The following is a 23382-nucleotide window of genomic DNA, read 5'->3' as shown; positions in this document are numbered from 1 at the left end:
ACGTGTTTCCGGCTTGCTGCACTTGACCATAGAACTTGGAAGAAGCCTATGAAAAAACACTGGTGATGTTTTGTTATTGCCGTACATATTTAGGGTGGTTAGGCCAAAGTAAAAGCACAAGTTGCCACCCAAGTAGGCAGGCTTCACAGTCCGTAGTGAATGTCAGGAAAGCAGTGGAGATCTTAGCATGCCTACGGGTCCATCATATTTTCAAAACAATTTGATTTCCGTTCAGGCCAAAACACAGGAGTAGAGTTACAGGAGTGGTGTGTTTTTTTGGGTCAGTCTGGCCTCTGTGTACCCCAGGCGTTCCTCCATCACTGCCCCTCACGTTCTCTCTCTCTCTCTCTCTCTCTCTCTCCTCTCTCTCTCTCTCTCTCTCTCTCTCTCTCTCTCTCTCTCTCTCTCTCTCTCTCTCTCTCTCTCTCTCTCTCTCCTCTGTACACCTGCTCTTCAGGCAAACCGAGATGGACGAGACTGTGGGCGCGCTGAAGGAGAAGGGCGAGCGCGACCGCAACCTGCTGACCGACGAGAACCGCAAGCTGACGTCCGAGAACGACAGGGTGAGTGCGCTCCCCACAGCGCCGGCCGCTTGCTCTGGGTTTTGCGTGTGGTTTCTACGCGTTCCTGAGTGTCTGTTCATGCTGTGTTTGTGTCTGTGTGGCTGGCTGTCTTTGGGTGTGTGTGTGTGTGTGTGAGAGTGAGAGTGAGTGTGTGGTTTCTCTGTGTACTTCCTTCATATGAACACTACTTATGTATCTCTTTTGTGTGTGTGTGTTTTTTTACATTTGTGTGTGTGTGTGTGTGTTTGTGTGCATTTGTGTGTTTTTACATGATGTGTGTGTATATTCTCCCCTGCAGCTGTGCACGTTTGTGGACAAGCTGACTACCCAGAACCGTCAGCTGGAGGATGAGCTGCAGGACCTGGCCTCCAAGAAGGAGAGCGTGGCCCACTGGGAGGCCCAGATCGCAGAGATCATCCAGTGGTGAGAGGACAACACATCACTCACACACTCTTTGACACCACACACACACACATACACACATACACACATACACACACGCACACACAAACACACACACACACACACAATGCCTCTTCATTAAAGGTATACTATGCAGGATTGGCGATTTCATCGCCGGTTTCGCTTTTTCGCTCGTTTTATGCTTGCATATTTCTCTGCAGAGCTTCCCCTACAGCTTTAGCGTGTATATTTGACAAAACTCCTCAATCGGTCAGTCTGCCGTGCCTTTTCATGAGACTTTACATGACACTTCCTGGAGTAGAGCATGGGTGCGTGCCCGGTGTCTCCTGAAGTTGCAAGTGTGGTTTTACCGCTACAGACCACTAGAGAGGCCAAAAAAGACACCGTTCGACCGGTAATGACTCATTTAATCATATATAACAGTATAGAACGAATTGATTAACTGAAAAACGTTGCATAGTATACCTTTAAGGAGAATCTCCAACATACAGCCATGCAGTGTTATCATGACAGTATTTATAATAACCACATGTCCAGCACAGCTCTGGTAGAGCACAGTGGTGTAGTCGGGGTGTTATAATAACTGCGTGTCCAGCACAGCGATGTGGTTGGTGCGTAATAATAACTGCGTGTCCAGCACAGCGATGTGGTTGGGGCGTAATAATAACTGTGTGTCCAGCACAGCTCTGGTAAGGCACAGCGGTGTGGTCGGGGCTTAATAATAACTGTGTGTCCAGCACAGCGGTGTGGTCTGGGCGTTATAATAACTGCGTGTCCAGCACAGCTCTGGCTGTGGCTGTGGCTATCTGCGCTCTTGGCACGAGCGTAGCTTTGACTCAGGGCTGGACCCTCGGTGCACCCCGCCCAGTCATATTGTCTATGGCACATTTAATGCTGAATACCACATGTCCAAGGCAGGAAGAGGTAGCCCCGTGCAACATACCACACACCAGCCCCCTGTGTGTGTGTGCGTCTCTCTCTCTCTCTCTCTCGTCCCCCCCCCTCTTTTTTTTTTTTTTTTTATTGCTGAGTCAGCCGCTCCCAAACGCACTCGCTAGCCTATCACATTCCACACACTCAGGAACAACCTGTTACTGCAGGGTGCTCACCGTGTGCTGGGGGGCCTCAGATCCTGTGAGCTAGGCTGTGGTTGCGACATTTTTTCAACTGAAAGACAAGACTGATCTCGTGTGTGTGTGTGTGTGTGTGTGTGTGTGTGTGTGTGTGTGTGTGTGTGTGTGTGTGTGTGTGTGTGTGTGTGTGTGTGTGTGTGTGTGTGTGTGTGTGTGTGTGTGTGTGTGTGTGTGTGTGTGTGTGTGTGTGTGTGTGTGTGTGTGTGTGTGTGTGTGTGTGTGTGCGCGCACCCAAAGGGTGAGCGATGAGAAGGATGCTCGTGGCTACCTGCAGGCCCTGGCCTCCAAGATGACCGAGGAGCTCGAGTCTCTCCGCAGCTCCAGTCTGGGATCCCGACCTCTGGTGAGACCCCTCCACCTCCAAACACACACACTCCTCCTCCCTCCTCACCTCCATACACACACACACACAAACGTCCCTCCATAACCTGCCCTCTCTCCCTCAGTCGACGCCTGTGCCTTCAGCTTGTGGTCTTTATTCTGTCAAATCAGTTTTCTGTCCTCTCTAGTAAGCACCACAACAGTGGTTATTTTAGTGTTGAAAAACCACCAGCAGTGTCAACATCCCATACATACACACACATATATATAGGTCTTGTTTCCTAAATGAAAAACCCTGTGTGTGCATGTTGTGGAGCCGCATCACAGATGTTCCAGAGGGCAGTGTGTCCTCCCTCCCTCCCACTGACGTCTCAGCACTTGTGGTGCGACTGACTGCTGAGCTTGTGCTGCATGTGTTTGTTTGTGGACACCGACCCTCTGACCTGCTTACATGTGCAGATAAAGGCCAAACGATAAAGCCCCCCACTCATTCACACACACACACACACACACACACAAAAACATGCAGAAACACACACACACACACACACACACACATAAACATACGCTCACACTCTCTCACGTCCATATGTTCATACACATGAATTTTAAACAGGAATATACACACACACACACACACACACACACACACACACACACACACACACATTTTGCGTATGTACACATACAGTATGTATGACCTTACACATAAAAACGCTCACACACAAGCATGCATACACATATGTGCTCACATATGCTGTCTTAAGCACACTCACACTCACTTCTGTATATGTGCAGACACACTTTCACACACACACACACACACACCCTTGCCGGCCTAACTCTGTCATCCGCTGCTAGTCGTCTGAGCCGTAACACAGCAGCGGCCGCGTCGTGGCCGGTGATGTAATTAGGAGCGCATTAAGTGCGTTCCGCCCGCCGCCCCGAAAATAGCCGACCTATTGAAAGCTGATTGAGCAGGAGTGACATGGGCATCGGCCGAGGTGAGCAAGGAGGTCACTTTTGATTTGATATCCTGCCCGTGAAATGGGGATTAGGCCGGAGACAAGAGCCAGCGTTGCGAGAAACGCTGCCAACAGAGCTAGATAGCAAGAGAGACAGAGAGAGAGAGAGCTAGAGCAAGAGACAGAGAGAGAGAGACAGAGACAGAGAGAGAGAGAGAGATTTAATGTCCAGTTATCTCACGGTAGGCAAAGACAGAAAGGTTTGAGAAGAGTGTGAAGGGCTCAGGACTTCAGGATTAATGTTACGTGTATATACCTTAATGAATTAGAAAGTGATGATCCAATTGACTGCAGAAGTAAGCAAAATGTAAGTTGAGTTCACCCATAGGCATGTATTTTTTGACATTTTTTAACCATCTAGGACTGCAGTTATCTATATAGTCAGGCAACCTGCACAACACAACAATACAATAAATTCTAAAGTGGTTCTATGGTTTTCAGTGAGAAGTAGAACTGTTATCAGCGACTTTTTTTCTCAGGACAAGTTTAGGGTGTGTAACACAGGATTCTACCTGAACGAGGGTTTGAGAGTTTTAAGCCAGATGTGTCTGAAAAGGGACATTTTTATCCCAGACAATGGGAGTGCCAGCAGCCTTGATAAGCGTGATGAGTGTGTGTGTGTGTGTGTGTGTGTGTGGGTACAAACATACATGTGTGTGAAGTGCTGCTCTCTCCACTGCTGCCTCAGCCTGCGTCTGGAGGCACCGCTCCCGCCCCTAGTCCTACCCAGAAGCCCTTGGTCGTCCTCAGGGGCACCAAGCGGGTAAGTGCCGCCTGGCGACCTCCAGTCCTGCGCCATGGGCGGGACATATGAAGGGTTTTCCTCACCGCGATTGGCTCATCATCTTGTCATTCATCTTTGCCCACTCTTCCTGATCATTGCCGTATTGATTTGGCGTTAAGTGTTATTTGACTCACTCTGTGAGGGCCTTTACTCAAAAAAAAAAGAAAAGAAAAGAAAAGTCGGCGCTAGGCTGTATGTATCCATTTCTGGGAAACTGCGGCATTAATTGTTTGAGTCACATTTTGTGAGGTTTCTTGGAAGGTGGCAAAGATTCATGAACACCACAATAAGGAATGTTGCGGTTTGTTCCATTGCTGATCACGAGACACTTATTGAGGAGAGACAGATTTAGACACTTGTGCATGACTGGCTGCTTCTCGATCAGTGTTGGGTAAGGACACTGCAGCGGCCCTCACCGAGTCCATACCAACTCCTAACCGAAGGCTCATTCATTCCACAAGTAGTTATAGTAAAAAAGTTTGTGCACATCCCAGGTCAAGGTGCAGAACAAGGGTACTGTAAATCATAAAAAAAAATGGAAAAAGGTTCGCACACTTGAAATCCTTCTTTTTAGTTTTATTGTCTTTTCTTTAATTAAGCACAGAATAATGACGTTTTGACCGTGTGGTCTTCTTCAGGAAGAAGACCACACGGTCGAAACGTCATCATTCATTCCACAAAACGCTAGTTACGAATGTAACTGTGGTTATGTGAGTAGTGGATGACCGCCAGGGCAGTCTCTTATAGTGGATATATCTCTGTTGCGCCAGCCACAGACCGAGAGTTGTATACCAAAAGCGTCACTCCGTGACACGGCGTGTGACGACACAGAGAGTATATTAGCTCTCGTCACACGTCAGTCTTCCTCAGGTAACTGGTCTCTTCTCGCATACTCCGAGTGACCAGAAACCCTGGCGGTCATCCACTACTCACATAACCACAGTTACATTCGTAACTAGCGTTATGTTTCGTAGTTCCTGACCGCCAGGGCAGTCTCTTATAGTGGATGAAGAATACCACAACGTCACGAGGAGTGACTCAGATTGAACCCACATCCGCTGAAGACAGCACCGCGGAAGCTAGGCAGGGTGTAGATGCCACATTAACATTGTAGAAGCGGCTAAAGGTGCATGGGGACGACCATGTTGCGGCCGCACAAATGTCTGACAAAGGGATCCCCCTGAGGGCTGCCCAGGAAGCTGCCACGCCCCTGACTGAATGCCCTGTCACAGGTGCCGGCAATGCACGATTAACATGCTTGTAGGCTGACTCTATCACCTCAATGAACCAGTGCGAGAGCCTCTGTTTAGAGAGTGGCATTCCTCGCTTGGCCTCAGAAAAACAAACAAACAGCTGGTCTGAGTGGCGAATCTCAGCAGTAGCGGTAACATAACACCTCAGCGCTCTAACAGGGCACAGCAGGAGCTGTCTAGGGTCACTGCTGTCTGTGTAGGCTGATAGCTCAATGGACTGGTTGATAAACCCAGGTGAGAGAACCTTGGGTAAGAATGTAGGGTTAGGCCTGAGCCTCACACTTGAATCATCCAAACCCCAGTGAAGACACAAAGGGCTGACCGATAGTGCATGCAGTTCACAGGCACGCTTGGCCGATGACACTGCCAGAAGAAAAGATGACTTTAAGGACAACCATTTAAGAGAAGCCTGGTCAAGGGGCTCAAATGGCCTACCACAAAGAAAGTCCAGGACAGTGGGAAGATCCCAGGGCGGCGGCCTATTCATCCTAGGTGGCCTCAGCCTCCTCGCCCCTTTAAGGAAGGCGGTCATCAGGCGATGTGAGCCCAGGGATGATCCATCAATCAAGGCACGATGGCAAGACAGTGCGGCTACGTACACTTTCAATGTGGATGGAGATTTCCCAGATTCAAAAAGCGATTGAAGGAATTCTAACACTGATTCAACAGAACAGGACAGCGGGTCCCTGTGATGATCCTTACACCAGTTCTGGAAAAATTTCCATCGACCATCGTACATTGCACGAGTCGACGGTGCCCTTGCATTGAGGATCGTGAGTCTGACCTCAGGTGTGCATGATATCAACTGTGGGTTGGCCCCAGGGGCCACAACCATAACTGGAGGAACCCCGGTCGTGGGTGCCATATCTGCCCCCCTAGTTGTGAGAGGAGATCTGTTCTCACAGGAAGCTCCCAGGGTGTCCCCTGCTGGAGAGACAGTAGCAGGGGAAACCAAACCCGTGACGGCCAACGAGGGGCTACCAGGAGAACTCTGTGGCCCTCCTTCTGGACCCGGTCCAGCAGGGCGTGTATGAGAGGAATTGGCGGGAAGGCATAGAGTAGCCTGTCCGGCCAGCTGTGAGCTAAGGCATCCTGTCCCAGTGGACTGTCCTGCTCCCGCTCTGAAAACCAAAGACGGCAATGAGTTGTACCTGCGGAGGCGAAAAGGTCCACTTGTGCCTCGCCAAACAAACTCCATATTTGCTGCACCACCTCTGGGTGAAGCCTCCAGTGGCCAGGGTGCAAGGCGCGGCGGGATAAAGCATCCGCTATGCCGTTGTCCACACCCGCCAGGTGTATTGCTTTTAGTGAAAGGAACTTGGGGTGAGCCCACGACCACAATTCCTGAGTCAGTGTCAGGAGGGCTCTTGATCTGGTGCCTCCATAGTGGTTCACATGGAACACAGTGGACAGGTTGTCGGAACGGACTAGCACGTGTCTGTCCTTCAACACTGGCAGAAAATGTTCCAGTGCCAGTCGGACTGCACGCAATTCGAGCAGGTTGATGTGCTCTTGAGCCATGGACGATGACCATTCGCCCCGCACCCCCCTGTGGCGCCAGACTGCGCCCCACCCAGTCTTGGACGCATCGGTTGTCAGCACTTCCCTGCGTGATGGAAGCCGTCCCATGGCTACTCCTGACGAGAGAAAATCCGTCAGCTGCCATCTCCGCAGGGCTGTCAAGCACTCGTGAGATATTCGCACTGGTGTGCGCCTGTGGCGTACAGGGTCCAGCCCCAGCTCCCTTAGCCACATCTGAAAGGGCCTGATATGCAGTCTCCCCAGTGCTATCACCTGAGCTGCGGCTGTTAGTAGGCCCTGAAGCTGCAGTAACAGTAGATAAGGCACCTGTGTACCCAACTTCAAGCGCCTGATGAAGGCAAGGATCGCTTGGACTCGATCTTGGGGTAGGCAGGCTATCATCATGTGGGAATCTAACCCCATCCCAATGAACCTCACAGACTGTGTCGGTGTCAAGTTGCTCTTTTCCCTGTTCACAGTGAGGCCCAATGCCTGGACGTGAGTAAGCAGTTTGCGCGTGTCCAAGACGGCCTGCTCCCTGCTTGGTGCACACACGAGCCAATCGTCCAGGTAAGGTAGGATTTTGAGGCCCTGGGACATGAGCGGTGACAGGGCTGCCTGCATACATCTGGTAAATATTCGGGGGGCCAGGGAGAGCCCAAATGGGAGGACCCTGAATTGGTAGATGGCCCCCTGGAATGCAAAGCGAAGAAACCTTCTGTGCTCTGGTGTGATGGGGACATGAAAATACGCGTCCTTCAGGTCGACCAGTGTGAACCACTCTCCTTCGCGAACACTGCAGAGAACGTCTGCAGGACGCAACATGCGAAAAGGAAGAACTTTCAAGAATTTGTTCAACTGCCGGAGGTCTAGGATTGGTCTCTGGCCACCATCTTTCTTTGGAACAATGAAATAAATTGAATAAAAGCCCTCTTTGTGAACATGAGGGTGAACAACTTCTATTGCGCCTCGATCCAAAAGGGAGATTATCTCCTTGGAGAGGACTAATGCTCGCCTTGGGTCTCGAACAACAGTGACCCTTGGCTGTGAGCTGAGGGGTGGCCGGTGACGGAACTGCAGTCTGTACCCCTCTGCCATTGTGCGCACGACCCAAAGGTCTCTTGCGGACTTCTGCCAGTACGACAGCTGCTGGGCAGATAAGAACCCTGTCACCGGCCGGGGCCTGTCAGCGCCGAGCCCCTCCTGGCCTAGCATGAAAGGGGGGGCGCTGTGCAGGGCGCCTGCGTTGCGCCTGAGTAGGTGGCCTCGCTCGATGTTCCTGGGGGCCAAACGAGGGACCAGGGTGCTGCTGGTGCCTGTTGTCCCTTGGTTGGGAGGTGTGGGGGGGCCTGGGGTGGCCAAAGCGTGGATTCGGAGGCGCTGGGGCCCGAAAACGAAAGGGCCTGTGCGCGCCTGCTTGCTGACGCGATTCAGATAAGGAAGCGCGGCGATCTAATGCGTCCTTCACGGCAGGTCCAAAGACATGGCCGGGGACCAGTGGCAACGCCCGAAGTGTGGCCCTGCACGTCTCCGGCAAGGGCGTTTGTGCTAGCCAAACCTGGCGGCGGCTACGCACCAAGGTGGCTACAAGTCTCCCCATGTCCTGGGCTATGTGGCCCATTGTCTGAAGCGCAGTGTTCAGTAGCTCATCTGGGGCGGCCTCAGCAGCGCCTGGCAGTGAGGCTCGCAAGGCAAGCAGAAGTTGAGCCAAAGAGTTAGACAGCCGCCCAACCCGTGTGGCTGTGTTGTGAGCTTTGATGAACAGCTCATCTGTACGTCTGCACTCGGCACTAGGGCAGCGTGGATCTGGACGCAGTGCTTCGTCTGGCGAAACCACCAGTGCTGCAATGCAAGGGTCCACTGCTGGCATATTTGCCAGGCCATGACCTCCAGCACCGGTCATGGCTGACAGTGTGCGCACAGCTGGGCTCACACGAGTTCTTTGTGCATCAGCTGCAAAGGCTGCTGAAAATTCTGCAACAAAGTCCTTACAAATGGGTACAGAGAAGTCATCATTTGTGGTTGCTTTCTTAAAGAATGCACTGGGTTCTGCTGTTTGAGCAGGCGGCGTGTCTAGGGCCAACCTAGCTAAAGCCAGCTTCATAGTGCTCTGCAGGGGGACCATGGGGCCACCCCCAGCATATGCAGAAGTCAGGGAATCCTCACTAAGGCCCTGGGACCGTGTGGCAGGTTCTATGCCATCAGGGGGCGCCGATCCCACAGAGAGTGCTGAGTTCTCAGTGTGTGGAGGGCCATGTTGAAACACAGCATTTGATGCAGCTGTGGAGAGGACATCATAGTCATCATCTGTTTCAGATGGGGAATGTTCATGTATGTCAAGTGAGGTATCGAGGGCGGGACCCTTAGTCAGTGACATTAACATAGATTTTATTTGTTCCATATCAGATGAAAGAGATTCCACCTGCTGGGCCAAACCAGAAGTGGACTTTTTCTTTTTATGGGCCACCGTGTGGTTGTCTGCAGAGTGGCGTTTCATAGTCTGTCTACCTGTGGTAGCAGGCAGTGCTGCTGCACACCCTGCACCCAGGCCTGCCAGCCTAGCCTGTCTCTGTGCAAGTGACATTATTGCACAGTTCATGCACGGGTTAATGAGAGCCTCCCGGAGGTGGTCTAGCCCAAGACAGGATGGGCAGAGATCATGACCATCGTAAGGTTCCAGTGTCGTGGGACACTGTGTACACTGTACGGATTCAAACATGGTCGCAAATGCAATAGCGCCAATTAAGGTTGTGCTCAAGGCCGATTAGCACAACAGCGGATGAGTTGCTGAATTGACTATCCTTACTACAGTGACGTTTTAGCAGAGCTAGCGATCGCTGTAAACCTTCAATACTTACCAAACACTAATTGAATTATCAGAATCTATGGCTAACCTACCGAGCTAGCTCAAGGCAGTGTTGCTGAAGTTAGTTGACTAGCCTACCGAGCGGGGCTCAAGGCGAGGCGTTCGTGTAGTAGGGTGTGTTGACGTGAGCTAGCCGATTACCGAGCGGGGCTCAAGGTAAGGCTGCTGTGACTGTGGTTGACTGGGACAAGTGGTTACCGAGCTGGGCTCAAGGTAAATTGTCGTGTTTGTGCTTGAGACTGGGGCTAGCCTGTGACCGAGCTAGGCTCAAGGCGAGGCTGCCGTGCTTGTGTACAGTTTGTGGTCTCGCTAGCCAGTCACCGAGCGTGGCTCAAGGTGAGGCTGCGTTTCTTCACTCGAAAAAGAGTTAGTTCAACCGAGCAAGCTCCAGGTTAAGTAACACGTAGGTAATCAATGCAAGCAAGCAATCAATCCAGCTTATTATCCGAGAGTGTAGTCTGAACAGCCCGTGGAGGACGAAAAACTCCGTAGCTCCGACAAAGTCACCAGGCTGCGTAGAACAACAATCGTCTGATAAACGGCGAGAAGAGATAAGAGGAAGACTGACGTGTGACGAGAGCTAATATACTCTCTGTGTCGTCACACGCCGTGTCACGGAGTGACGCTTTTGGTATACAACTCTCGGTCTGTGGCTGGCGCAACAGAGATATATCCACTATAAGAGACTGCCCTGGCGGTCAGGAACTACGAAACATAACAGGATAGTGTGTCATCCAGATAAATACACCGCATATGGCCTGTCACGGACTGAGCCGTGACGTGCTCACGCAGCGTGCAGCCAGCCAAACGCGGCGCTAACATTTAAACTGTGCTACCGCTGTTCTCCGTGTCATATCACTTTCATTACCGTTTATTCTGTTCTGTTCCTGGTTTAATATTCACAATGTCATTTACCACCGTTTGCCATAAACACCAGCTAGCATGCATTACTGTTTAAGGTGCAGGGAAAGGCCTACCGGCATTCTTAAGTAGCAAATGTTTGTGCGTGACTCCATTCATATACAACTCGAACTATATTCATTGTCATTTTCATCTCCCATCTGTATTAACGTCTTTTGGTATCATATAATGAAATTGTCCACACTGGCTGTCAAACTTCTCATTTATTTAGTTAAAGCTTGGTCATTACATATCTGTACACAGTTAACTCACCGCCGTCCCGAACTCCGGTTAACTTCCTGGTTTACGTGGGGAAACCGAGGGAATGTTCCACATGGTTAAAATAGAGGGGCTTCGCGGGTGATTGGTGGTGGGAACCATTATTGCAGGGGTGTTTTTGTGTTTATTACTATTATGGGATTTCTATGTCTACAAATGTTTTGGAGGGGGAAACCGTTTGTATGTCTTTGTATATTGGTTGATTGTTTATTTGGTTTATTATTTGATTATTATGTGATTACTTAGATAATTGATTTTTGTTAGCAATGGGGTAATCTAGTGGGTGGGGCTACAGTTAGACTAAGGCTGTATTAGGCCCCATGGCCTCAGTTGTAGAGAGAAGTGCAAAGTGATGCAAGGTGCTTGCTGAGAGAACTGGGACAGAGGAAAGTCATATGGTAAAGTGTGCAGGGTCTTTATTGATAGACATAGCCTGGCAACTTGATGCCCATTTATTTTCCGTTTTGAATAGTTTTTGTTTTGCATTTTTGACCATTCCTGACACTGTAAATAATTGCACATTTTAAGAAAAAGATATTTGAAAAAGAAGAAAAATAAAAGAAAAGACTTTTTACGAAAGCTTGCATTCTCCCTGACTCTGCCATCGGCTATCCTGCCACATTTGGTGTCAGAAGTGGGATAAAGAGTCAGACGGAGGTGAAGTACTGCGGTAAGCCAAGATGGCCAGCAAGAAGAAGAAGGTGGGAGAAGCTGGAGCAACAGGGGGCGACACTGAGCCAACGGAGCCCACTCCAGAACCCGCCACACCGGATCCTGCTATCAACCGGCTGGCAAAGATGTTCGAGTCTTTCATGGATGTGCAACGGGCCAGAGATGAGAGGCTGGAGAAGGAGTCATCCAGGCAGGCCCATCAGTTCCAATTCCTCACGCATCAGGTGACTCAACTGCAGCTGGAGGTGGAGGTGACCCGGGAACGGGGGAACACACCGCTTCTACCAGACCCAGAGGAGCCTTTACGGGAGCCACCATCAACTCCGAGCAGAGGACCTAGAGGCTACAAACCAAAGATGGCTAAGCTGGAAGAAGATGATAACATCGAGCATTACCTAACCACCTTTGAGCATCTCGCCACAGCTTTTGACTGGCCAAAGGATGACTGGGCCATACATCTCATTCCGCTCTTGACCGGCAAGGCCCGGAGTGCATTCGTTGCTATGGATTCAGAAAGCACGTTGGACTATGACCTTTTAAAAGAAGCCGTGCTAAAAAAATATGAAGTTAACTCAGGAAGAGAGCTCACTGATGAGGAAATCCTGGCGAGCGTGATGATCAAGAACCTGGACACCGGTGAGGAGATCCCTCTGATCCAGGCTGAGGAGAAGCTCCCCACTGGCATCAGCCCCCTCACCCTGCACATCATGAGGAGGACCAAGGAGTACCTCACGAATGACTCAGCGCAGCCGGACGATGTTGACAAGTCCTCGGCCCCCCTCACAGACACCGATGGAGGGAAGTTGAAGCAAAAGACCACGCAGCTGAAGAAGTTCCTGGGCAAGTCGGTGAAGCGGGCGAAGCACCTGGCGGAGGAGTACAGCGAGCAGTACCTGCCGGGCCGGGAGGAGAAGAGCAAGCTGGACCTGAGTCATCTGCCGGAGGGACGACAGCGTGAGCTCAGCAACATCTTGCCTGAAGACCTCTTCATGGAGCGACCAGGACGGACAGCGTTGGTGGAGCACCGGATCGTGCTGAAGGAGGAGCAGCCGGTGAGACAACCTTCATACCGGGTACCAGAACGCCTGCTGCCAGTCCTGAAGGAGGAGCTGGACATGATGGTGCAGCTTGGAGCAATCGAGCCTTCCTTCAGCAAATGGAGCAGCCCCATCATCCTGGTGCCTAAGGAGGGCAGGAACGGCCCCTTCCGACAAGTTCCGTTCTGCAAATACAGTGGACCACTCCAACCTGTGGCTTATATTAGCCGCAAGCTGCTGCCGAGGGAGTGCAATTACTCCACTGTGGAGAAAGAATGCCTGGCAATTAAGTGGGCATTGGACTCCTTCAGGTATTATTTGCTTGGGCGCAAATTTGTCCTAGAGACTGATCACCGAGCATTGTCTTGGTTGGGACGCATGAGAGACTCCAATGCGAGGATCACAAGGTGGTTCTTGGCAGTTCAGCCATTTGACTTTGATGTTCTGTACAGGGCTGGAAAGTTGAACTGTACAGCGGACTTCCTGTCTAGGATGCCACAGGGGGCATCTCCAGAAGGGGGGGCAAATGTCACGGACTGAGCCGTGACGTGCTCACGCAGCGTGCAGCCAGCCAAACGCGGCGCTAACATTTAAACTGTGCTACCGCTGTTCTCCGTGTCATATCACTTTCATTACCGTTTATTCTGTTCTGTTCCTGGTTTAATATTCACAATGTCATTTACCACCGTTTGCCATAAACACCAGCTAGCATGCATTACTGTTTAAGGTGCAGGGAAAGGCCTACCGGCATTCTTAAGTAGCAAATGTTTGTGCGTGACTCCATTCATATACAACTCGAACTATATTCATTGTCATTTTCATCTCCCATCTGTATTAACGTCTTTTGGTATCATATAATGAAATTGTCCACACTGGCTGTCAAACTTCTCATTTATTTAGTTAAAGCTTGGTCATTACATATCTGTACACAGTTAACTCACCGCCGTCCCGAACTCCGGTTAACTTCCTGGTTTACGTGGGGAAACCGAGGGAATGTTCCACATGGTTAAAATAGAGGGGCTTCGCGGGTGATTGGTGGTGGGAACCATTATTGCAGGGGTGTTTTTGTGTTTATTACTATTATGGGATTTCTATGTCTACAAATGTGGTTTTGGAGGGGGAAACCGTTTGTATGTCTTTGTATATTGGTTGATTGTTTATTTGGTTTATTATTTGATTATTATGTGATTACTTAGATAATTGATTTTTGTTAGCAATGGGGTAATCTAGTGGGTGGGGCTACAGTTAGACTAAGGCTGTACTAGGCCCCATGGCCTCAGTTGTAGAGAGAAGTGCAAAGTGATGCAAGGTGCTTGCTGAGAGAACTGGGACAGAGGAAAGTCATATGGTAAAGTGTGCAGGGTCTTTATTGATAGACATAGCCTGGCAACTTGATGCCCATTTATTTTCCGTTTTGAATAGTTTTTGTTTTGCATTTTTGACCATTCCTGACACTGTAAATAATTGCACATTTTAAGAAAAAGATATTTGAAAAAGAAGAAAAATAAAAGAAAAGACTTTTTACGAAAGCTTGCATTCTCCCTGACTCTGCCATCGGCTATCCTGCCACATGGCCCTAAAAGCGTACTTTTAAGAAATAAGCTGCTTATAAGGAAGTTAGGTTAGGTTAGGAAGTTTTAGGTTTTTACGCAGCCCTGTTATCCTGCTATGTCACACATCTTGCCTGTGCAATGCCACACCTAGCCATGATTCATGAGCTTTTTTACCCCTGGCGCATATCATCAGCGTGAGAGAGGACGAGCCCTATAGGAACTGTCTCCCTTCCTGTAATCCGAGGCGAAGTAAATCTGTCAGTAAAGCTGAGTCCACTGCTTCATCATTTCCTGGACATGGGGATGTGATGTCATGCTATCCGGTACAGGCTGCATGTGTAATGTCACTCCTCTCTCTCTCTCTATCTCTGCCTCTCTCTGTCTCTCTCTCTCTCTCTCTCTCTCTCTCTCTCTCTCTTTCTCTTTCCTTCTCTCTCTCTCTCTCTCTTTCCTTCTCTCTCTCGATTTTACGATCTCTCTTTCCATCCATCCATCCATCCCTTTAGCTAATTGCATTATCCTCATATCCCTCAAAGCAATGCTGCAATGCTGAAGACTAACCCCAGGAATGCAAAGTCATTGTTAGAGCACTGGTTATTGTATGGCTCCAACCGATTGTGCATCGTGCTTGACATGTGTGTCACTGTAAGCTTGACTTGTGTACAGTGTCACCTGTCGATATGTGGGGGCCTGTGCAGATGTAAAAGGTGCATTGATGTTTCTGATAAGTCCGTGTGACTGTTTTCATATGAAATGAAGTCTATCTCAAATAGTGGTTGCTGGTGTAATTTTTTATGATGGTAATTCAGTCCAAGCCACTGCTATATTGTGCAGATAGTTGCCAAAAGCAGGTGTCAGATTGCCTGTAAGCAAATAGCAAATTCTACCTACAACTAATGAGACTTGCAGTTGTCAACCATTGAGCAGCAGCTCTATGGTGATCTTTTTGCGGAAATGTTAAAAGCCGTATCTCTGCCTGACTCGTAACTCCCCGTTGTTATTGGAGCAGGACCCCTTGTGGAAGGTGCGTCGCAGTCAGAAGCTGGACATGTCGGCCCGTCTGGAGCTGCAGTCGGCGCTGGATGCGGAGATCCGGGCCAAGCAGCTGGTCCAGGAGGAGCTCCGCAAAGTCAAGGCGTCCAACATCGCCCTGGAGAGGTCAGGAGGCGCCCCCCACAAACAAACAAACACAAACAAACAAACAAAGTCGAATTTTACATCAGTTTTTTTAAACTTACAAAAGCCTCAAGATCAAATTCCCAAACAAAAATACAAAACTACTTCTTACAAAACTATAACATGTAGATGTCTTGAAGGAGAATGATACATTTCAGCATTCATCTACAAAGGTGATCCTGTGTCCTGACTGGTAGCACAAGAGTGCTTATTACAATCCTCAGAGTCACATACTAATGAGAACTGTATAAATGAGTATGTGTAAATGATAGTGTTTGTTCTTTTCTCCTTGGTTCTGTTGTTATACCATATAAAACATGCAGGATAGTCTGAGAGAGATCTCTGGTGACCTTTGAACCTTTGTTTTGTCTCACAGCAAGCAGAAGGAGCTGGAGGCCAAGACCAAGGAAATGGAGGAGCAGTTGGAGAACCTGAAGAAAGATCTAGAGGAGAGCCGCTCACGCTCCGACAAAGGTGACCTACAAAGTTTTGAATGAGTATCCGACTTGCCTGCAACAACTGGAAGAATTACATTACCTAGTCTTTTTTTGTCGTCTGGTTCTTTTCACCTGTTGGGTATAGTGTGTTTACTCCTTTATCAATACATAGTGTGTTTACTCCTGTATCAATACATTAGCTTTACATGAAACTGCTTCTTTGGGCCAAATCTATATGTAATACTCTTATGCACCGTGACTCTTAGGCCTAAAGCTGCCTGACTTCCAGGACTCCATCTTTGAGTACTTCAACACTTCCCCTCTGGCCCATGACCTGACCTTCAGGGTAAGCGTGCCTCTCCTCTCCTTAGCTTCTCATATCTCATCCAGAGCTAACCAGCTTTGCTTTTAAGTGTGAGCAATGGATTCCCGTATATTAAACAGCTATGCCGAGACATTTTCACAACTGCTTAGTCAGACAAGAGAGAGCCAATGCCGTAGGGACAAAACCCATTTGACAATATTGAGGTCATTAGCAGTCTATTGCGAGCATCGTGAACCTGATAGTCAGCGCTGAATACAGAGAACGCATGCCGAGTGTAAGACAGCAATACTGATCCATCTGCAGTTAATCCTGCTTGCAAAACAAATGCCCACTCAAATAATGAACTCTCGGTGTGCGTCAGGGATCAGAATACCAGAGGTTAAGACCAAAAGGTCCCTGAGGCCTGTACACTCAGAGCCCATAGACAAAGCAAGTCCCAAATCAGAGAATGGAGGCTGAACATCTCCGATGTATCAAACTGCATGAGGTTAAGCCCCAAAGGGCCCTACAGCCAGAGCAATATACAAATCAGTGGCCGCTCAGAGAAGAATGCTTGCTCCATGTCACAGAGGGATCAAACTGCGCAAGGATAAGCCCGCAAGGTCACTGATCCTCTCTCTGTCACCTTACTGCCACTGAGACTTCAAAGCCATCAGACTGGATGGGAGTGACGAGAGCCTTCCTGCCCTTGCCGTCCGAATAAATCTGGCTCGGGTTTCCCCCAGCCTCTCGGTAACACGATACTGCGGGCTTAGTCACAGCCAGGATCTGTGGGTAATAACATCGGATTGAATCGAAGCCCCTGCAGCAAAAGGGAGAGGAATGACACTCGACCGTGACCTAATAAGGTGTTTACCTCTTGTTGAACTGTAGTGAACAGGTGAAAAGACTGAAGGGGGAAGTTGAAGTTTGGTTGATGTCTGAAGCTGATGTCAATCTGTCTTCAGTCTCCTTAGATGTTTTGAGACTTGACTTGATTGACTCTCTTTTTCTTCTGTTAGAGTTGCGGAAGCAAGGAAGGAACTTTAGAATCAGGGAGCTTGAGAGCGGGGAAAAAAAAAAGGCAAAACAAAAATTGAGAAAGTGTGATGCTTATTTATTTTTGTCCTCCCATCTGTCATCCAAAAAAAGGATTCAGTCTCGTCCTCATCTGCGTCCTCTCTGCTAGCATTTTGGGAAGAAGTAAGTTCTGCTGTTCCAAGAGTCCCCGTCCCTGACACCTCCCTTTTAACCCTGAAAGAGGCTGGTCTACGCAGACAAAAAGGCCCCTCCAGATTACTCCCTTGCAGTTTCCCTCTAATTTCGTCCTTGCTATCATTTTTCCTTGGCTTTTTTCCTTGGCTGCAGCCTCAAGGCCAAATAAACAGACCTGCCGTGTCTGATTTTATTTAGCCCCAAAATTGGCAATTTTTTTAACCTTAGTTGCTTTACGGTAGCTGCTCCAAGATAGCCACAGTGCTTTTGACATTGAAGATATTGCAGCATTTGCTTGTTCATTTCCACTCTTGAGGGACCCATTTTAAGCTCCCGGAACCTTTTTGTCTGCTGGCTGCCGCCTTCGTTTTTAATACACCCTATCCTATCCCGATTCCTGCACCGCTAATGGTATGTGCTCAAGAGTTAGTGAAGGCCCCCCGTACCATCCGTTAGAGTCGTCATCTCAGGATTAGCATACAATTAACTGCCAGCTCTGCCTTGCTAACCCCCCTCCCCACGACAAAAAAAAGGCTAACGTCAATCATGTCATGCCTTAATCGTCTAGACCAGCGACGCACCAAGTCATGCTAGCTTTTAGAGATTAGCTGGAAAGCACTTGTCGCTAATGACTAATTAATTGAGAGAGCTATGCAGTCAGTCAATGAATTAGGGATTATGAAAAGCAGACAGAGTCGATCAGAATATTGATGACCTGCACTGCTAAACCATTAAGTGGCACAGCGTTGAATATGCAGCAGATGATTAGCATAGTTTGACATTTCACAGTTCGGTCATGAAAAAGCCTTTTGGATATAACGTCCAAAAAGTATTCTTTGTATGTGCTGCTGGCTTGCTATACTTTTCTCCCCTTTTCTGATTGAGAAGTGATGGCAGGTTCCATCACAGGGGATGTGTACCATTTTACTACTTATAATCAGTAGGGTTGAAGCCCAAGCAGCTTTGCCTCCTACTAAAAAGCACTTCAGATTCAGCTTCAAGAGAGCTGCTATTAGATGCTATGTTTTTTAATGAACGTGTTGTTTCATTGGCTTCAAGTGATCATAAGAGTCATAATCAGAGTCTCTTCTAGATTGAATGGATGGACTGACGTATGAATGACTGAATGGATGATTGAATGGATGGACCTATGAATGAATGAATGAATGGATGATTGAATGGATGTTAGCTGGCACTGGTGGAATGTATTTTAAAGATGCAGGAGATAGAAGAAATACAGTCGATTTCACAAGATTAGTAAAAGATGTTCAGCTCATGTGGGTTCATGTATTGGCAACATCTTGTACATTAATGAGGGATCCATCTCTGGAAGTTGTAAACTGGTTTGGATTTGATGTTGGTAAGTATTTTGCAGTAGAATTTCAAGCTCACCAACACACCCCAATTTCTTTCTCCCACATCTGACGTGTGTGAAGTGTGTTTGAACGTGTGTGTGATTGTCGGAGTGTCATGGTTTTATGTTGGTCTCTAGCACCATCTGCTGGTATGTAGTCACACTTGATGTACCACACCTTGGAGACATTGTGTGGTTGGTACTAGCTGGAGGATTATTGGTAACAACCGTGATGGTCCGTCCATCCCTCCCACCCATCTACCCACCCATCCGCACACACACACACACACACACACACACACACACACACACACACACTCTCATCCAGTGCGCCATCAGTCTGTGTTCCTGTGCCGTGCTGGTTTCATACTCTTTCCCTGAACCCTCCCCCCAGACCAGCTCAGTCAGCGAGGTCGACGCCACGCCCCAGAAGTCGGACGTTCCCTCCTCCTCCCCTTCGGTCTCCTCGGAGCAGGAAGTGAGTGTCCACCATCAACCTTCCTGCCCTCCATTCCATACTTCCTGTTTCTTCCCCAACCTCCCCCCCTCCCCCCCATAATGCTATTTCCACATCACATTCTTTGGGTTCCAAGGAAGGCTTGGGGGGAAGTGTCAGCTCACTTAGGGATTGTATACATCCCTGTTCCAGAGTAGAAATGTGGCCTGCTTCCTGGGGCTGAATGAAAGCTTGCACAATCACCTCTTCACTAGAGAGGAGAACATACCTCAGAGCCACATCCTCCCTTTAAGGGTCTAGAATGCAAGACAAGCTTTCACAATAGCTATGACTCCCAGTGAGTTGAACCTAACCCAGAGCCATAGTTGTTTTCATGCATTTGATGTCTCGATGGTTTGATGTTTTGATCACTGACCCGAACATGTTTCGTTTGGAGTGTGTGTGTGATTTTTTTCCCTTCTCAATTCGTGCTAAAAATTAGGTGTGTCCCTTTCAGGAGCCTCCCAAGCCCCCGGCCACCACCCCCCCTGCTCCATCTCCTGCTTATCAGTCCTCTCTGACCACACCAAAGGTATGACCACACACACACACACATACACATCTCCCCATCTCTCTCTCTCTCTCACACACACACACACACACACACACTCGCACTCGCACATGCATACACATACACATCTCCCCATCTCTCTTTCTCTCTCTCTCTCTCTCTCTCTCTCTCACACACACACACACACACACACACACTCACACATGTCCACACATGTCCTGTTGTTAGACTGCAATATTCTGCCGTGTTGTTTGCATGTTTTGTTGTTGGTGTTGGCTATAAATGTGTGATGTATTTGTTGTCTGTTAGCATGTGTGCTACTGCTAACCCACCGCGCTGTGTCTTCCATCTCCTCAGCCCAAAGCTCACCAGCTGAGCATCAAGACCTTCTCCAGCCCCACCCAGTGCACCCACTGCACCTCCCTCATGGTGGGCCTGATCCGACAGGGCTACGCTTGCGAGGGTGAGTACAGTACCTCGGCTGAGTTTCTGGCTACCGCTAATCTGCTTTAGGATAAAAGTTAATGTTTTTTTGGGGGGTTTTTTAGATAATTTTTTGGGGCTTTTTATGCCTTTAATTTGTCAGGACAGTAGAGAGAATGACAGGAAACGAGTGGGAGAGCGAACTGGGGTGGGATCCGGAAAGGACCACGGGGCGGGAATCGAACCCGGGTCGCCGGCGTGCGGTGTAGGTGCCCCAGCCAGCTGTGCCACGGCTAGGGCCGGATAAAAGTTAATGTTGACTGGTGTTTAGCAGACGCTTTTATCCAAAAAAAGATATAGACTCGCAATGGTGGGTTAGGGAAACATACAGCATCTAGGACCGGCTAATTGTTAGGCAGTGGTGGTGTTGCTGCCCCACCAGGAGATATAAGATGTAGAGAGGAAACCAATTGAGAGAGCCAGATTTGTAACTCCTCTGTGTAGCTGTTAGCCTAGAAATCTAGACGCCCCTAGCGGCAGCAAATGTAATTTGGCTGGCGGGGCAGTCTAGGCACGATCCATTGAGCCAGGAAGCTGAGAACCCCCAGCACCAGCGGTCCAATCACAGCGTGTATAGAGTCGGTGGGTGGGCTTAACATAATGGTGACTGACATGCGACCAGAAGTTGCGACGGTAACGCATCCTGTTATTTGAAAACAAGAAGATGATTCGTTTAGCGTTATCCTGTTGCGGGGAGGAAATTTGAAAGACAACTGTTTATCCCACCCCTCCGATTGAGCCCTGTCTACGGTGAGTGTCCAGACCCTACATCTTGATGTGGGTCTGGCTCGTCAGGCTATGTAGCTGTAGCTGTAGCTCAGGTCACAGTCCAAGGGGCCAGATAGTGAGATGGTGGTTGTTATCAGTGTTTTTAAATGGTAAATGGCGTTTTCTGATGTTCTCTCAATATGTATTAGAAGCCTGGATTTTCATTAGGAACACATTGTACAGTAAATTATGATGATTCTTTATTAATGGCTTGTATAATGATTTATATATGCACATAGATAAATAACACTCCCTCTCTGCATCCATCTCTCTGCTCTGCAGTGTGCTCCTTCATCTGCCATGTGTCGTGCAAGGATAACGCCCCGCTGGTGTGCCCCATACCCCCGGAGCAAGCCAAGAGGCCCCTGGGCATCGACGTCCAGAGGGGCATTGGAACAGCCTACAAGGGCTTCGTCAGGGTAAGAGAGTGGTCACGTTGGCAGAAAGAAAATGTCTTTGCACCCCTAAGAGACTTTCCTCTATGTGTCTTTTTTTATCTTAGTTTATAATCGACCTTAGTCTGATGGTGTATTTTAGGGATCGACCGATATGGTTTTTTCAGGGCCGATACCGATACCGATAATTATGAAATTGGGAAGCCGATAACCGATATGTGCAACCGATAAATGTAAAAATTATGCCATTTTTAGGAAAGGAATATTTGAGTTGAATGCAAAACCCTCTAAATCCATTTTCAGAAATAGCAAAAATCTGTTGTTTTTATAATAACTTCCAGCAGCCTGATGCCTATCAAACTGCAATTTTTAATGTCATTATCAATTAAAAAACAAATCAAAAGTTGGACTGGTAATAAAGTTTATCTAAATTAGATAGGCCAGCATATTTCTGTATTGCAAATGGACTTTTGGATGGGAATTACATCTGAATTCATTCTATATTCAATTGGTTATGTAGACTATATACATAACTTGCATAAGTCCTTAGCGTAAATATTAAAACTTGTAGAATGCAGAGGTGGCTAGGCTACTGGTTAGTTTGCATTTATTTTCATATGGGTAGCGTGTCTGTCTGTAGGCTACCGTGTGTGAGCGCGCATGAAGAGGGGGGAGAGGTAGAGAGAAAAAGAGAACTTAGTTGAGATGACACTGGCGTGTTTAAGTTCAAATAGCACTTCAAATAATAAAGTTATGTGTATGTACAAAAGCAATGTGCTTTTAGGACCTGAGGCCGAGTCACGTTATGACTTTCTGACAAGTTATCACCTTGGGGGATTTATCATGAACGCCTTTACCACTGCCACATTTATTTCGCTAGTGAGTTTTAAATTCTCAATAAAGCCTGTTGTGTTGGCTTACGCTAAACGGATCATTAGCCTGCACAACACTAACGTTACGTTTTATTTCGGCTTCCCCGACTCTCTCTATATGGCTGCTATCTAACTCTTCTTCCTCGCCTACACATTAACAAGCGTAACGTCGCCAAATGGGATTTTAGAAATTAGCCTACGTTACGTTTAGCAAATGGTGAAACTGTTTGCTTTATGCACAGCATTACAGTTTCATTGGGACGGATAAGATGTTATTTCTGTTGCTGCCTTTTGCAACTTTCGTATAGAAGTTTGTTACTTCTTGCAGTGCCAGCGACATAGGCTGCTTTCTTTGAATGAGTTCGTTCCCGTTGTTCAATTTCTCCGCCTCGAAACAGACTTTCACATCGTTTAGCCTCCGGTGTTGATTGGCTGATTCCTTGTGCTTAGCAAATCAGATGGTGTGGTGGGCGGGACATTGCTGTAGAGCTCAGAGTGATGAGTGCAGGCAGTGGAGGCCGCGTTAGGGACAGAACGGCTGCAAAATATATGTTATCGGCTTATCGGTGAAAAATATGGCCGATACCGATAACTATAAAAATGCAGAATATCGGCCAAAAATATCGGCCTGGCCGATTATCGGTCGATCCCTAGTGTATTTGTATGGTTCTTATATTGTATAAACTTGATTTTAGAAGTTTTTTTTTTCTCTTGGTTATCTCAGTAGCCAGTGCAACAGAAGTCCCCCCTTAACATCGCAACTCTGTGTTCTGGTTGCAGCACATAATAAGACCCTAGTTTGATTTGTGTTCTGATGCAGATTCCTTAAATGATGTAGATGGAAACAGTACCACGTGTATAGTAGAACCACACATCGTGGTTATTGACGTGGGTATTGGTTCTAGCCCCTGTTGCAGATCCTAGTATCGGTTTTCTAGTCTTCTCTCTGCTGGGGTCTGGCCTCTAAGGGAAAGTGCTATTGATTGGTCACTGATCCTTCCCACATGACACCAAAGTGAAATTGAGTGTTGAAGGACAGTG

At 48.2% G+C, this 23382-nt stretch overlaps 1 protein-coding gene across 1 annotated transcript in view; it reads left to right on the top strand.

The window, feature by feature from the left end:
- cdc42bpb (CDC42 binding protein kinase beta (DMPK-like)) overlaps positions 1 to 23382 on the top strand; it is a 97321-nt gene that overhangs the window by 57651 nt on the left and 16288 nt on the right. Inside the window, exons 15-24 of the mRNA XM_062551456.1 lie at positions 458 to 563; positions 862 to 986; positions 2357 to 2462; positions 15340 to 15488; positions 15883 to 15980; positions 16210 to 16289; positions 19211 to 19294; positions 19770 to 19844; positions 20181 to 20286; positions 21357 to 21493. Coding sequence (XP_062407440.1) covers positions 458 to 563; positions 862 to 986; positions 2357 to 2462; positions 15340 to 15488; positions 15883 to 15980; positions 16210 to 16289; positions 19211 to 19294; positions 19770 to 19844; positions 20181 to 20286; positions 21357 to 21493 — 1066 coding nt within the window. The remainder of the gene's footprint in view (positions 1 to 457; positions 564 to 861; positions 987 to 2356; positions 2463 to 15339; positions 15489 to 15882; positions 15981 to 16209; positions 16290 to 19210; positions 19295 to 19769; positions 19845 to 20180; positions 20287 to 21356; positions 21494 to 23382) is intronic.

This window comes from Sardina pilchardus, chromosome 12 (assembly GCF_963854185.1).
Source record: "Sardina pilchardus chromosome 12, fSarPil1.1, whole genome shotgun sequence".
NCBI lineage: Eukaryota > Metazoa > Chordata > Actinopteri > Clupeiformes > Clupeidae > Sardina > Sardina pilchardus.
Note: the sequence above shows the minus strand (reverse complement) of the source record. Positions and strands in the feature narration are given on the sequence as shown.